Source organism: Eublepharis macularius, chromosome 12 (genome assembly GCF_028583425.1).
Source record: "Eublepharis macularius isolate TG4126 chromosome 12, MPM_Emac_v1.0, whole genome shotgun sequence".
NCBI lineage: Eukaryota > Metazoa > Chordata > Lepidosauria > Squamata > Eublepharidae > Eublepharis > Eublepharis macularius.
In genome coordinates this window covers 69,217,153-69,231,719 of record NC_072801.1, presented here as the reverse complement: position 1 = coordinate 69,231,719, position 14,567 = coordinate 69,217,153, and the positions used below count along the sequence as shown (strand labels likewise).

Sequence of the window (14,567 nt, the reverse complement as noted above, 5' to 3'; positions counted from 1 at the left end):
GTAGCACAGCACACAACACCACATAGCATAACCACATAATATGTTATAATGTAAAGTCTGATCCACTAACCCATTATTTTATGTTATATATCATATATAGTATACCTCATTGAGATATCTATTTACCCCTTCTCATTATCTCATATATTCAATGTAAAATTCCCTTAAATATTATATTAGCTTAGATTATAATTACATTCCCCCTAAATGGTAAGATCCCTTCTCTGTTCTCATTGCAACATTGTTTTTTTAAAAATTTTCAAACTGCCACAGTTCTCCTTTTACATCCCACTTTTTTTTTCCCAAAAATTGTTTCAATTTCCCCCAATCAACAATATATTGTCCTAGGTCAAGATCTTTAAGTTTCCTTGTCATTTTATCCATTTCTGCCATGTACAGCAACTTATAAATCCAGTCTTCTACAGTTGGTATTTCTTGTGTCTTCCATTTCTGCGCATACAAAAGTCTTGCTGCTGAAGTCATGTAAAATAACCATGAGACCTCTGCTTTTATTAGGTCTTTTAAATTTTTTTAACAAGCTCTCCTCTATTCGTTGTATTGATTGAGACAACTCCTTGTTACCATCTATCACTTTTTTTTTCCAGCGCCTCCATAGCCGCTTGCAATTCTTTCTCACCATTCTTCATCGTGCCTGGGCTAGCTTTCGCACCACCCCAAGTATCTGCTCTCTTTCTGAGCTCCGTTTTTAATGTTCATGTCTGCTTCCCTTAGTTTCCAGGTCTTACTTTAAAAAATTACTTTTTGTCTCAAATTAATATTTTAGACCTTACCAAAATGTCAGGCACAATTTCTCTATGATATTTTGCCTAGTTTGTTCCTCCTTCCCTTCTTAAAATGGCTGACTTCCGCTTCCTGCTGACCTTCTAGTCTCGGCTCCTCTCGATGGTTCTTCCTCTCAATGGTTCTCGATGGTTCCTTTGTTTTGCTTCCATGGTCCTTTCAGCTCTCCTTCTCTGCTTCCTCTTCCACGTATTTCCTCTCTAGGCAGGAAGGTTGTCTATTCTCAATGTCCTTTTTATTCTCACAATATTCTCACAATGTTCCAGCCAGTTCTTCCTCCCCTTTCCCACTGCTATTATCTCTTGCAAAGCCACAGGTGTGTATAAACAAAACTTATTTTCCCCTTTTAATGCTATTTTTTTCATTCAAATTCACCAAATTTCTCAAGATTGCCTTAGTCCTTTCCTCAGCTAGCAGCCTTGTCTTTTTATTTTGCTCCTCTTATCCTTTTTCTTTCACTTTTAAGTCTGGAAAGTGTGATAATAATCGTTACCTTTTCTTGCTAAACTTGGGCTGTTCGTGTTGTTCCTTCCATTTAAAGATGTTCAATTTCGGTACAGATGCTTGGGTTCAGGCGATCTTATGTCAGCATTCAACTCCAAAGAGCTCTGGAGAGATCTTAGCTCATCCTTCTCAGATGGGACCTCAAGGCAGTGGGGAAAATCCTTTATTTAGAACCCCCACCTTGTCAATAGTGTCCAAGGTCTTCTCAGTATCCAGGAAAATACACCCATTCAGTGGTGAGTTCTTTGATACCGAGGTAAGGGGAGCAGCAATATTTTCAGCATATACTTCATTTGGGCAAGGCAGGGATGTAGGCTCAATCATCATCGGGGAGGTTTCATACCCCATTTTCAGGGCTGAGTTAGAGGGGTAGACCGACTTATTTATATCAGGTTGGCCTTCTGAATTGCGGAGACGAAGTATTAATTCCTCCAATCTATCCATAATATCTGTTCGTTCAGATTTTGGGAGATGAGTAAAGGATGAGAGTAGTTCTTGCTCTACGGAGTTTTCCAGATAGGTGGCCTTCGTCAATGGGAGAAGAGGGGCATCAGTCCAGCTAATCAGGTCCGGGACCAAGGAAGCTGAAGTCGTGTTAGTCAAAGGGATTAGGCTTTGGTCCTCAGGCTTGGCTGCTTTCTTTTTATGTGTATGAGTAGGTAGGAGAGGGCAGATCTTAGTATTAGTAAAGACTCTTGTGGGGAAAATTCCAAAAGGTCTCAAAGTATATCTTTGAGACATTATAAGCGTAGGGATCTTCTTAGACTCAAAATAAAGTAATACCCTCTGAGTTTGTGGCATGCTGTTAAGATATTCAATACACTTCAGATCAATGGAGTAAGGGTTTTCCCTCAAAAGTCTAGACAGGTGCCTCCTTACACAATTCTTAGAGGACCAGTTAACCACCTGGCCTCTAAAGGGGCAAACAGTTAGACAGTCTTTAGTATCTTGCAAAGAAAGATTATAAGAAGATATAGAGTGCAACTCTCCCTTATTTTGTTCCTTTTCATATTGACAGGCAGCCTGGGAGATTGCATGAGATAACACAGGAGCACGGGGAGCTTGTGGAGCCCAATCATCATTCAGGGAATCTGGGGGTCTGTCTTTATATTTTAAAGATGCAGATGGGAGAATCTTCTCTAGAAGTTCTTGGATATCCCTTAGGGATTTAAATATATAGTCCACTGTTTTGGCAATTAAGTCTAACATAGCAGAGTGTTCAAATAGAATATCTGAGTAGCAACCTTCTCCTTCTCTAGCACTATCTCTCAGCTGAGCACAAGTAGTTGAATCCTTACTGAGACTCTTTGAGTTAGGAGTATTATTGTTTGAGGAGTTAGAAGGCTGTTTGTCATTGGTTTACTTCAGCGTGGATTCGACATCAGCCATCTCTGCCAGTGGGGAGAAAGGATTTGACACCGGGATGGAAAACATATCCTTTGTTTTCTTAGGGAAAAATTCCCTAATTTTCGTTTGCTTGATACGAGGGAGACACACCACTTCCTCATCTTCAGATTCTTCAGATTCTCTGGGGCGTTTCCCAACCCCTCTCCCCTTGCCAGTAAAGCTGTCTGATTGCTGAGTCATCCCTCTCTTCACATAACAGCCTCAAAGCTCCAAGGTCAGAGAGTATCTCCAAAAACAGCAAAAGTTATCTATCTAATTAGTAGAGCACTTGTTTCAAGGAAAGTAGAGTGTTAATGAGTTACTGGCATGCTTTTATATTTTATATTTCCATTCCGTCTGCGAAGAGCCGTATCAATGAAACACCTGTGAGATAGCCCGGTTCAGCTTTATAGTTTCTAAAAAGCAGTTGCAGATTAAAAATTAAGAGCTGAGTACTCTAAATCACTCTGTGAGGATCTTAAAGCTTCAGCAAAAAAAAGAAAAAGAAATTCTACGTTCATTAAAACAGTCTTTAAAAGGTAAAACAGTCTTTAAAAGGTAAAATCAGAGAGCTCATGCTGACCGTGTGTGCTGTTTCCCTCGGTCTTAGGGAATGCTTTAGGGTTTTCCACCAAAACCCAAACCCAATTACCAAACTTGAATTACAACTTAAAAAAAAGAAATATAAAGAGCTGTGAAAAACTAAAAAAAGAGATGCTGATCATCTTTTATGGCAGTCTCTTATCAAAGCCACCAAAGAAAAAGACAATGTTAGTTTCTGGAAGATTATTTCTAATCTCCAAACCAAAGCACCCAAGGTATCCAGTACTATCCCCGCAGATGTATGGGAAAAGCACTATAGTGCTTTGTTTAGGGATCAGTGGCACTCTGCTCCCCCTGCTATCTCATTAGATAACTCTACACAGTGGCCACCAGTCTCTGAATCTGAAATTTCCTTGTTAATTTCACAAATGAAATCTGGTAAAGCCCCAGGAAGTGACTTTATTGTTGCTGAGCTTCTGAAATCACATATAAACTGGTGGGCTCCGGTCTTAGCAAATCTGTTCTCATACATAGATGCCTCAGCTCAATTTCCTAAGGATTGGGGCTTGGCCACAATTGTTCCCATATTTAAAAAGGGTAACCCCTCTGATCCATCAGATTATAGGCCAATTAGTATTTTGAATGTGATCTGTAAGTTATACACAAAACATCTGTTTAAAACTGTGTGATTGATTAGACCAAAATAATCTACTCGAGATTGAACAGGCCGGTTTTACACCTGGTCGCTCCACTATTAACCACTGCTTGGTGTTAGATTATTTTATTTATAAATATGTGAAACACTGGAAGAAGACACTGTATGGGGCCTTTGTGGATCTCAAGGCAGCCTTTGATTCTGTGTCTAGGGGAAGGCTCTGGGTTAAATTGGCTGACTTGGGCATCAATAAAAGGCTATTATTTTTATTAATTAAGTTACATGAAAATAATAGCCTTCAGATAAGACTTACAGAGGACGGCAGACTCTCAAAAAGAATTCCAGTCCAAAAAGGGGTCAGACAAGGTTGTCTACTGGCCCCGTTCCTATTTAACATCTATGTCAATTCTTTAATCACATGCTTTCATACAACGGACACTCATGCCCCTGTGTTCTCTAGTGGCAGAAAAGTTCCAATTTTAATGTATGCTGATGATGCTGTTCTTTTATCTCAGACCAAAGTTGGCTTGAAGCGAGCTTTAGAAAAAATTAATGATCAATGTAACATCGAATTGTTAACAATTAATTTCTCTAAAACCAAAATTGTTCGTTTTGGCAGCTCATTTAGGAAATATATCTGGAATATGAAAGGAAATGTCATAGATCAAATTAAGAACTTTCAGTATTTAGGCATAACTTATTCCTATAATGCCAAATTCTCAGCACATCTGACCTCATCAGCCACTTCAGCAGAGAGAAGTGCAAATGCCATCCTTAAATTGTTTAGGCGCTGGCTTTCTCCCTATGGCCTTAAAAACTTACCAGGCAAAATCTTTGGCCCAACTTTTGTATGGCTCACAAATTGGACTCTCTGCCAATCTTAAGATTCTTGAAACAGTCCAATCAAAATTTCTTAGATCTCTATTTGGTGCTCCCAAGAGTACATCTAATGTAATATTTAGACAAGAGGCAGGATTACCCAGAGTTGAATTAAAAGTATGGGAACAGGCAATATTCCTCTGGCTGAAAATTCATTATAATCCAAAGGGAATGATAACTCATCTCCTAGCTGTGAACCCTTATCCACCTTGGTTCACACAAATCTTTAACAAGATCAAGCAAATTGGCCTAAATCCTGAAGATCTTTTTAATGGAACCCTGAATATGGCAAAAACAGCTATTACTCAGAGGCTTCTTGATATTGAACTTCAAAATGAAGAAGCTTTACTTCCCAAGAACTTCAGGTGCTTAAAATCTTGGCCTAATTTTTCAGCTGCCCCATATTTATCCAGTATTACCCATGAGTCCTACAGATGGGCATTTTCTAGAGCCCAGTTTGAGGCATTGCCTTCAGCTGTATTGTACGGCAAATTCTGGCAGATACCAATGCATGAGCGCTTATGTTCATGCATGGACAATATGGTGGAATCGGTTACTCACATACTTTTATTCTGTGAATTTTATTGTGAAGAACGGTCTCGCCTCATACTACCTCTTTTGTCTAAATTTATCCCTTTGCAATCCTATTTGGAATTTAGACCAGAAGTTCTGCGCAAATTTCTTTTAGAAGATTCTCAGAGCTCAGTAACCTATGCTGTGACCAAATTCTGTTCTTCAGCTATCAGAAAACGTAAACGTCTCTTAGTGAAAAAAACATTATAATTTTTTTTCTATTTTCATTATTGTTATTCCATTTTCACCCTTATCCCTTTATGCCTGTGGTTTTTCTGTATTGATAATATTGATTTATTGCTTGTAATCGTATTGTTTTATATTGCTGGCTTTTGCTGTAATAAATTGGATTTGGATTTGGAGAACCCCCACCTCTGCCGAGATCACACACTCTCAGGATCATGTAGTGTTCCAGACCCTCCCATACCTGGAGAGGGGTGGCAGCAGGTGATCAAAGCACCTGGCCTGCCAAAACAGATAGTCTTGTTTGCCCAGCTCGCCAGAAAACTTCAGTTTGCCATCATCCCAAACCAGAAGTCACCCCAGTATCCACTTTATGTGGGTTTTGGCCTTCTCCAACAGTTCAGACAGGCTATACCTCTCAGAGAGGAGAAAGTCCAGTACATAAAATCATTATAAAGTTTATCAGTCAGACCTAACAATGCAACACTTAGTGTGTGTCTGTATTTGTGTTTGCATGCGCACGTGCATGCATGCATGTGCAACTGTTATTGGAAGTTTTCTACCAGATGTCAAATCCTTAAGCAAATCTACTGTGACAAAGGATGGAACTCTCATTGCAGTGTAATGACTCACAACTATCAGCACATACTGGCCTTGGCATTTGCTACAGAAGAAATCAATGAAGATCCCCAGATGGACTTGAATATCACCTTGGGCTTTAACATCTATAACAGTCTCTTCAGTGTAACGGGGACCTACTTCGCTTCATTGGAGCTTCTCTCCACACGGGACAACTTCATCCCTAATTACAAGTGTGATGCCCAGAATATTCCAGCAGCAGTCATCAGAGGGCCGACTTCTGATATCAGTTTCACGACAATACTATGTTCCTACAGGATTCCAGTGGTAAGATATGAATGTGAGGCATAGGAGTATAACAAGCATTTTTTTCTTCTCCCCCTTCAGTTGTTCATGGATAAAACAAAGAAGTATCTTAAAAGTCATATCCTTGTCAATAATATTTTTGACTTAGGAAACAAAATAATTGACTGTTGTTTCATTATCCTGCCCCAATATGTAACAGAAAAATTATTTATTATTTATGTCATTTACAGTCCACCTTTTTCACTGAGACTAAAAGGTGGATTACATAGTGTGAGATTAGAATAGGCAGTATCAAAGATATTCAATAAACAGTTCCAGAGGGTATATAAATGCAAATTTGCAAAGGCATCACATAGGCAAAAATTCAGTACAGAGTAGAGGTGGGCACGGTCTGGAAAATGGACCCAAATTTTGCATGGTTCATACCGGTTCAGCGTTCATGAGCTGGTGGGTTGTGGGATGCAAAATTTTTCAAAGACACGACAAACTTCAGCTGGACGGTCGGTCCGTTTGTCTGTGAAACCAGACATCTCAGCTCCGAGCAATCCATTCCTTAGGCAACATAAGAGCAGCCTGCAGATATTCTGCCACCCTCAAAATATATCAATCTTAGCCCTGAAAACCTTGATAGGCAGATCTGGCTGCCAACCACAAATCTCCCATTATTCTCTACGGGATTGTTATGTAAGAAAGAGCTGTGGAGCTTTTCTTTTACTTCCAGCTCTCAGTTACCAAGTGAGGAACTACTTGCTGTGAGAGTTGTTTCTGGATTGTGTGGCATGAGAGGGTGTCCTGGGACTTGTGCTGCAGCAAGGCCTAGGGAGCACGCTTAGTTATAGGGTTTCCTCAGTTGAGGGGGCCCAGTCTTCTGTTTAATATTTTTTTCTTTCCGTTCTTAATTACTTTTGGGGCGGTGGGCCAGTCTAGGGCTGTGCTCCATTCCAGTCTCTGAGGTGCAATCTGTCTCTCTGGGTGCAAGGTAAGCTTCCTCGGCTGAGGGCTGTTCTGTTTTTTTTTTTTTAAACTTTTAATTCGTATTTGCTTCTGGGATGGTAGCTAGTGTAAGAATTTTTCTTTTGAAGAAAAATATATTTTCATTTTTTTCAAACTTTTCCACTGACAAACTTCATTCTCATACAAAGCACAACATTACAGCACTTACCCGGCAGGCTGGAGGCCTTTCAGCCGGGTGCCGTCATTGCCTCCCTGGAAGGAGTGAGGCAACACCAGCCCCGCCCTCCTTCCTGGATTGGGTTGTTGGGCGGGGTGGAGCAGGAGCGAAGAGCGAGCTCTGCCCGTCCCAGCTGCCATCACTGCTCATTGTTTGGAGAGGGTAGACGCGTCTACCCTGGGCAAGCAGCGTGTCGCAGCGTCTCTCGGCGGTGGCAACGTCTCGGCAGCGGATTCGGCGGCAAGGTGGTGGCAGCTTTGGGAGTGGGAGTATTGCCTGGAAGCGTGGTGCAGCGCTTTATAGCGCAGCCATGACTGGGGGACACTTTCGCCCAACGGCGCAGCCTTTGGTGTGAGGCCGTTGCGGGCAGCGGAGTGGCCTACCACGCGAGAGCGGGGGTTACCTTTTTTGGGCCCTTGTGGCCATGCGACGGGGGGCTCTGCTGGCGCTTTTGCACGCCTGGAGGCTTGGGGCTTTTGCCCGGCTGCGTGCGGGGCATTCTGGGCAGCGGCGCGGCCTTTTGGCTGGGCAGGGCACTTTGGGCGGGTGGCGCTGCTAACCGTTTGGGAAGCGCCGCTTGGGCACAGTTTAAGAGAGGGGAAAAGGGGCCAGTGTGGCGTAGGCCTGTGTGCGTCGGCACAGGCAGCGTGCGGGTACGGCTGGGGGGGTGCTGCGCTGTGGGTGGACCCCCGCCTGTTCCCCCCTCGTTGTGACATGGGCATTCCCTCCCCCAAGACACCTTTTTACCTGGGTGGTAGGGGCATTTTGGAGTGGTTGGGCCCAGTGCGGCCTGCCTTTTGGGGCTTACAGCCGGAATTAGGCTGCATCAGGCCCTCAGGGCGGTTTCTCCCTCCTTGGCATTGGTTAAGAAGGGATTTTGCAGGGTTGTTCTTGCCCCACTCTTTGGGGCTTGACTTGTGGGCCGCATCTAGGCAAGTGGCGGCCATTTTGTGGTTGCACTATAGTGGGAGGCCATTTTGTGGCTTGCTGCATTTTGCCTGCTCTAGGTTGGGGTGGTAAGGGCACAACATGCCAACAAAAAAAGATAAAGGACCCCCCAAGGGGAAACAGCCAGCAGCTAGGCAGGCAGCCAAGAGGCCTTATCCGGCCTTGTCTTTATTGGAAGAAGAAGAAGGGGCGGACCAGCAGGATATTCTGAAGCGCCTGCTTGCTTTGGAGCAGGTGAAAGGGTCTGCAGGGGTGCCACCGCAGGAGGCTGATATGGTGAGGCCTGTTAGGAGGGCGTCCAGAAATGCAGTTAACAGAGACATTTTATGGTATTTATCTCTTCTAGAGGGGGCAGCTGGAGGAGCAGCTGGCAGAAGCAGCAGCAGGAGTGGCACTGAACTCACAGAACCTCAAGAGATGACCAGGGACGTGGAGCAGGCGTGGCAGGAGGAATCATCCCCTGTGGCAGTTGCTGTAGTACCCATGGAGTGTGGACGTAAAGACACTACACCACAGTCAGCTAGTCCTTGGCCTTGGGGGCCGTGGGGCCAAGCAGTGGCAGGTCCTGTGCCTGCTCTTCTGCAGGGGGCTTACACGCCTTTAGGGGGGCAGGTAGCCGGGGGTAGTCAGGCATCTTGGACGGCAGCTGGTGTGGGGTTACCACCACGGCAGGCACCTTCTGGTGCTGCATCTTGGGGAGGTGGAGCTGCTCTCCCCTTCCCCAGCCCGTTTTTGGGGTGGCCTGGGTATGCAGGGAGCCAGTGGAGGTTTTATCCTCACCCGGAGTTGGAATATGGCCAGGTCCCCTTCAACGCTGTTCCATTTGGGGACATGGCATTGCCTTTAGGCGATCACCTGACCCAGGCGACCAGAGATAAAATATTGAAAGGGGAGTATGTGGACCTTTTTTCTCTGCTCTTTAGAGAGCTAGAGAAAAAGAGTAAGGACGAAATGGATGAGAGAGACAAGGAGCAGCTCAAGAGGAGGAAGGTGGATAGGACGTGGAATAATTGGCTGCCCGGTTTTTTGATTTATGCGGGGGTCATTGCCAGGGCTCAACCTAGCCGGGTGATCCAACTATTTCAATACTTGGATATTATATTCAAGGCGTACACGGGCTTCTCAGGTGCTGCATGGATGCAGTACGATGAGGAGTTCCATATGCGGGCAGCCATGAACCCAAACATTCCATGGGATCGGGTTCACCAGGAACTGTGGCTACATGTTATGTCCCCGGCCAAGCCGAATGTTGTGGACAGGTCAGATAGTGGGCACGTAGTGCATCGGTCTTCGCAGGCCATGAGCTCCCGCATCGCTGCGGGTCAGCCGGTTCAACCCTGGCTCCTGTGTTGGGAGTTCGTGTACAAGGGTTCCTGTATGCGGAAGCCTTGCCGATTCCGACATGAGTGTCCATCCTGTGGTGGTTCCCACCCATACAATTCATGTCCCAAGGGTAAGCCGGGGTGGGGTGGGAAGAAGTCAGGAGGTGGCGGTACAGGGGGTCAGCACCCCCCTGGCAAAGGGCCCCAGCCCGGTAAGGTTGAGGGTCCTTAGGCTGCTTTTGCAATATTATCCTAAGCAGGGGGACGCGGATTATTTGTTTCAAAGGTTTAAAGAGGGGTTAAGAATTCCGTTTCAGGGTGCCAGGGCACCATTTATGTCTGATAATTTGCGTTCGGTTCTGGGAAAGGAGGATATAGTTAGAAAGAAAATTGATAAGGAGTGTGCAGAGGGCTGAGTGTTGGGACCATTTTCTGCCCCTCCGACCCCCAACTTCAGAGTCTCTCCTCTGGGCGTTGTGCCCAAGAAGGCGCAGGGGGAATTTCGATTGATTCATCACCTGTCATTCCCTAGAGGGGAATCGGTGAACGACGCAATTCCTGAACAGTTATGCTCGGTTTGGTATTCCTCTTTTGACCAGGCGGTCAGGGTTGTCCATAGGTGTGGGGTGGGGGCTGAGATGGCGAAATGCGACATTAAGTCGGCCTTTCGTCTTTTGCCAGTGCACCCCAATGATTTTGAGCTTCTGGGCTTTGCCTTTAATGGGGAGTTTTACATGGATAGGGCATTGCCAATGGGCTGCTCCATTTCGTGTGCAGCCTTCGAGCGCTTTAGTTCATTCCTTGAATGGGAGGTGCGGCATAGGGTCGCCTCTCGCGATACGGCCCATTATTTGGACGATTTTTTGTTTGCTGGGCCGGCAGGGTCAGGTCAGTGTGCTCGGATTATGGCCATTTTCATGGCCTTAGCGGATGAGTTAGGTGTGCCATTAGCGCATGAGAAGACAGAGGGTCCTTCTCAGGTGCTGACTTTCTTAGGGATAGAGTTGGACACTGTCCAGCAGTCCTTCAGGTTACCAGAGGATAAGGTGGATGAGCTTAAGTCCAGGGTGGTTAGGATGCGGTCTCAGCGTAAGGTCACCCTGGTGGAGCTACAGCAGCTCATGGGTTACCTTAATTTTGCCTGTAAGGCTGTTGCTCCAGGTAGGAGCTTGAGAAGGGGGTGACCACATTGCCTGGCCGGCTGGGTCCGCACCATCCAAGGGATGGGTCGCACCCAGGGCTTCGGGGCTCACCCAGACAGGTCAGGGCGGTGGTCCATGGGGATCCCGTGGCCTGACCTGTACCGCTTTAGGCCCTTGCTGCTGTGTGTATTAATGTTAATGTATATAGTTAATAAAGTGGCCCTTAGATCCAACTTGGTGTCTGCTTCTTTATTCCAACTAGGGTGGCAATATGGCACTTACCCGGCAGGGTGGAGGCCTTTCAGCCAGGTGCCGTCATTGCCTCCCTGGAAGGAGTGAGGCAACACCAGCCCCACCCTCCTTCCTGGATTGGGTTGCTGGGCAGGGCGGAGCAGGAGCAAAGAGCGAGCTCTGCCCGGCCCAGCTGCAGTCGCTGCTTGTGGTTTGGCCCACCCTCCTCTCCCTGTATTTGTGCAGGATTAGCCGGCTGCTGTGTCAGAGTCAGGTAGGAATTTTTCCTCCCCTCCTGAATTGGCAAAGTGGAGAGGGGTTTTTTCGCCTACTTTGCACCAGTAGGTGGGATTGAGGAGTTTGGCTGCTGGGTGGTGCCAGTTAGTCTGTCCTGGCAGGTTTTGGGTTAGTTAGGGTGCGGGCCAGTGAGCACCCTTGGCGCTTCCCCTTTAATGGGAAGAGGGGCCTGCCTGAAGGGCTGGTACTGCTTTGATGGCTGCCAGTTGCAGGGCAGGCTGCCTTTGGAAACCCCAGCTTGCGAGTCCTTACCTCACTGCTATACGGCTGAGGTGTTAGGAGCTTGAGAAGGGGGTGATCACGTTGCCTGGATGGCCGGGTCTGCACCATCCAAGGGATGGGTCACACCTGGGGCTTCGGGGCTCGCCCAGACAGGTCAGGGCGGTGGTCCATGGGGATCCTGTGGCCTGACCTGTAACGCTTTAGGCTCTTGCCGCTGTCTGTATTAATGTTAATGTATATAGTTAATAAAGTGGCCCTTAGATCCAACTTGGTGTCTGCCTCTTTATTCCAACTAGGGTGGCAATGTACAGTTATCAAATTGTACTGTTACAATTTCAATAGTTACATCATAAACATTTGGAACAGTATAACTTTACTTTATATGCATACTAACTTTTTAAGGGCTCTGTCCTAGACCAGTTTCAGGGCTGAAGTCAGGCCAAGCCTGTAGTTTCCTTGGCTGACGGACCTTTCTTCTTCTGTCTCCTTTCCCCTCCCCTTTCAATTCTAATTTGTGGCATTGGGGGAGGGCTCTGCTCCATCTAGATCTCAGGTTGCTGTCAGGCTCTGACTGGGACCGAGCTGGTTGGATTTCCTCGGCTGAGGGCAATTCTTATAGAACTATGAAGGTTGCAACAATGAGGAAGGGTAGTTGTGGGGGAAAGAAGTGCCAGCATTGTCCTGGCTGCTCGTTGCCATTGGTGCCCAGCACCAGTCATACTGGGGACTAGGGGGTATCAGAAAAAGAGCCTCTTTCTATGGCTCTGCTTTTGTGGCTCGAGGAGGAGACACAGCTGCTCTTAGCATGGCCAGAGGAAGAGCAGCTTGTAAACAATTTTCAGGAAAAGGGATCTAGTCAGGAGGATGCCTCAGGTGGCCCTGGAACATCCAGTTCCTCCACATCCCAACCTCCTGCAGCTGCCACTGCCTGCAATCCATCCCCCCGGCTGAACCCTTCACCTCAGTGGTCATGGCTCCATCCTCCTCCCAACCCACCAACTCCCAGTTGCTGTCTCAGTCCCAGGCTTTTGCAGCATTTCGAGACCCTCCTAAATGACCCCTGTTTGGTGCATTGCAGGCCTGCAACACCCTTTTGTGTAAGGCCTTGGACCTCATCACCTTTCATCCACTGTCCTCTGCAAGCATATGCCTGTACCTGTTGCCTCAACAAGTACCATCCGGCGATGGGGGTAAGAGGGTTTCTGAGCAGGGTGAAGAGAGAAGGGATCAAGAATCTAGCCCGAGGAAGAAGACTTGCACCAAGGGTACTGTGGATGGGAGTGGAGCCTCTAGGCAGGGTCCCTCAGGGTCATCTGTGCAAAGCAAAATATTCAGGAGGAGAGCTCAGGAGGCGGGTGCTCTTGTACTGTCTGAGATGATAGCCCTCGATGGACTGCCTTTGCCTGTGTTGGAGGGTGTAGGCTTTCGCCAGGTGCTGCATCATTTTACTCCATGGTTCACAATGCCCTCAATGTGGACCATTGGTTGACGAGTCTTGTCCTCCCTCTACAATTGTGTGGTGGAGATGGTCAGGAAACCATTGGACAGAGTACGAGGGGGAACCATGCATTTCACAGCCAATCTGTGGAGCAGATGTCATCACAGCTACCTTGCCATCATTGCACACTGGTGGCAACCAGAGGACCCCTGGAACAGTGTGGGAAATTTAGTGCCCTGGGAGGAGGACCCATTCCTGCTGCTGATCTTCATAGCAGTTCTGCTCCACGTGCGGATGGCAGATGCAGATCAGACAGAGAAGAACATTGCTGGTGTGATCAAGGGTGCAGTGAGGGTGTCCCCAGCTGATGCTGTCCGTGGCTACTGGGTGATGGACACAGGTAGAAACATGCTTGCAGCCCTGAATGAAGCATCCCTTGAGGGCCTCATCTGCCTAGTGTACAAGCTGCACCTGGTCATGGACGATGCTCTTGGGCTGGGGTGCAACATCAAGCAAACCTGGGACCGGCAAATGTTGCAGAAGGGAGGGTTGTTGGACAGCTTTTGTTGTCCCAGAGTCCACTTTTACCACAGCATTAAGTCTCCAGCTCAACAGGAAGCAGGGGTAGGGGGAGATCATGAGCACGAGCTGTTCCAGGACATGACAACCCATTGGAAATCTACCTACACAATGATAGCATGTCTGGTGGAGCAAAGACACATGTTGGAGGACATCATGACCTCCATGAGCATTCTTCAACAGGAAGGGTGCTCAGTATCAGCTCCATGGACTGGCTACCCCTGCGCCAAATGGTCCATGTGCTGAAGCCATTTCAGGACACCACCAACCTCCTCTGGTCCTACAAGTACAGCCTGGGGCAAGCCATCCCCTCGATCCATAGGCTGGACCAGGCGCTGGCCAAAGAGCTGGAGCAGGGGGAAGCTCTTCTCTCTGGTGTCAAGAATTGAGTGAAGAGGTTGCAGGCAGGTGTGGCTACCCGCTTGCATCCTGTCTGTAAACTGTGGGTGCACAGAATGGCATGCATGTGCCACCACCGGTGTAAAGGGTGCCATTGCCATGCACTATTGTGAGCTCCAGTGCTGGAAGAAGGATCTCCGCAGAGAGGTCCGCAGGTTTCAGGAGAACAAACATGGCCAGAGGGAAGAGGGCATTGAACAGGGGTTGTTGCCAGAGGAGCAGGAGAAGGAGGAGGAGGCAGCTGTGGCAGATGAGCCCAGCATCCCAGACTGGGAGAGCCCACCCAACAGGGACCACCCTCTTTATTGGTCCCCAGTGTTGAACTGTGAGGTTTCTGGCATCAGAATTGAAGCGATTGCCCTTGCAGAGGACTTGATGGAAGTGATGGTGTGAGAGTACCTTGTTAAGC

At 47.1% G+C, this 14,567-nt stretch overlaps 1 protein-coding gene across 1 annotated transcript in view; it reads left to right on the top strand.

The window, feature by feature from the left end:
• Window positions 1-14,567, top strand: part of LOC129339684 (vomeronasal type-2 receptor 26-like) — a 30,011-nt gene that overhangs the window by 8,822 nt on the left and 6,622 nt on the right. Inside the window, exon 2 of the mRNA XM_054994263.1 lies at window positions 6,259-6,430. Coding sequence (XP_054850238.1) covers window positions 6,259-6,430 — 172 coding nt within the window. The remainder of the gene's footprint in view (window positions 1-6,258; window positions 6,431-14,567) is intronic.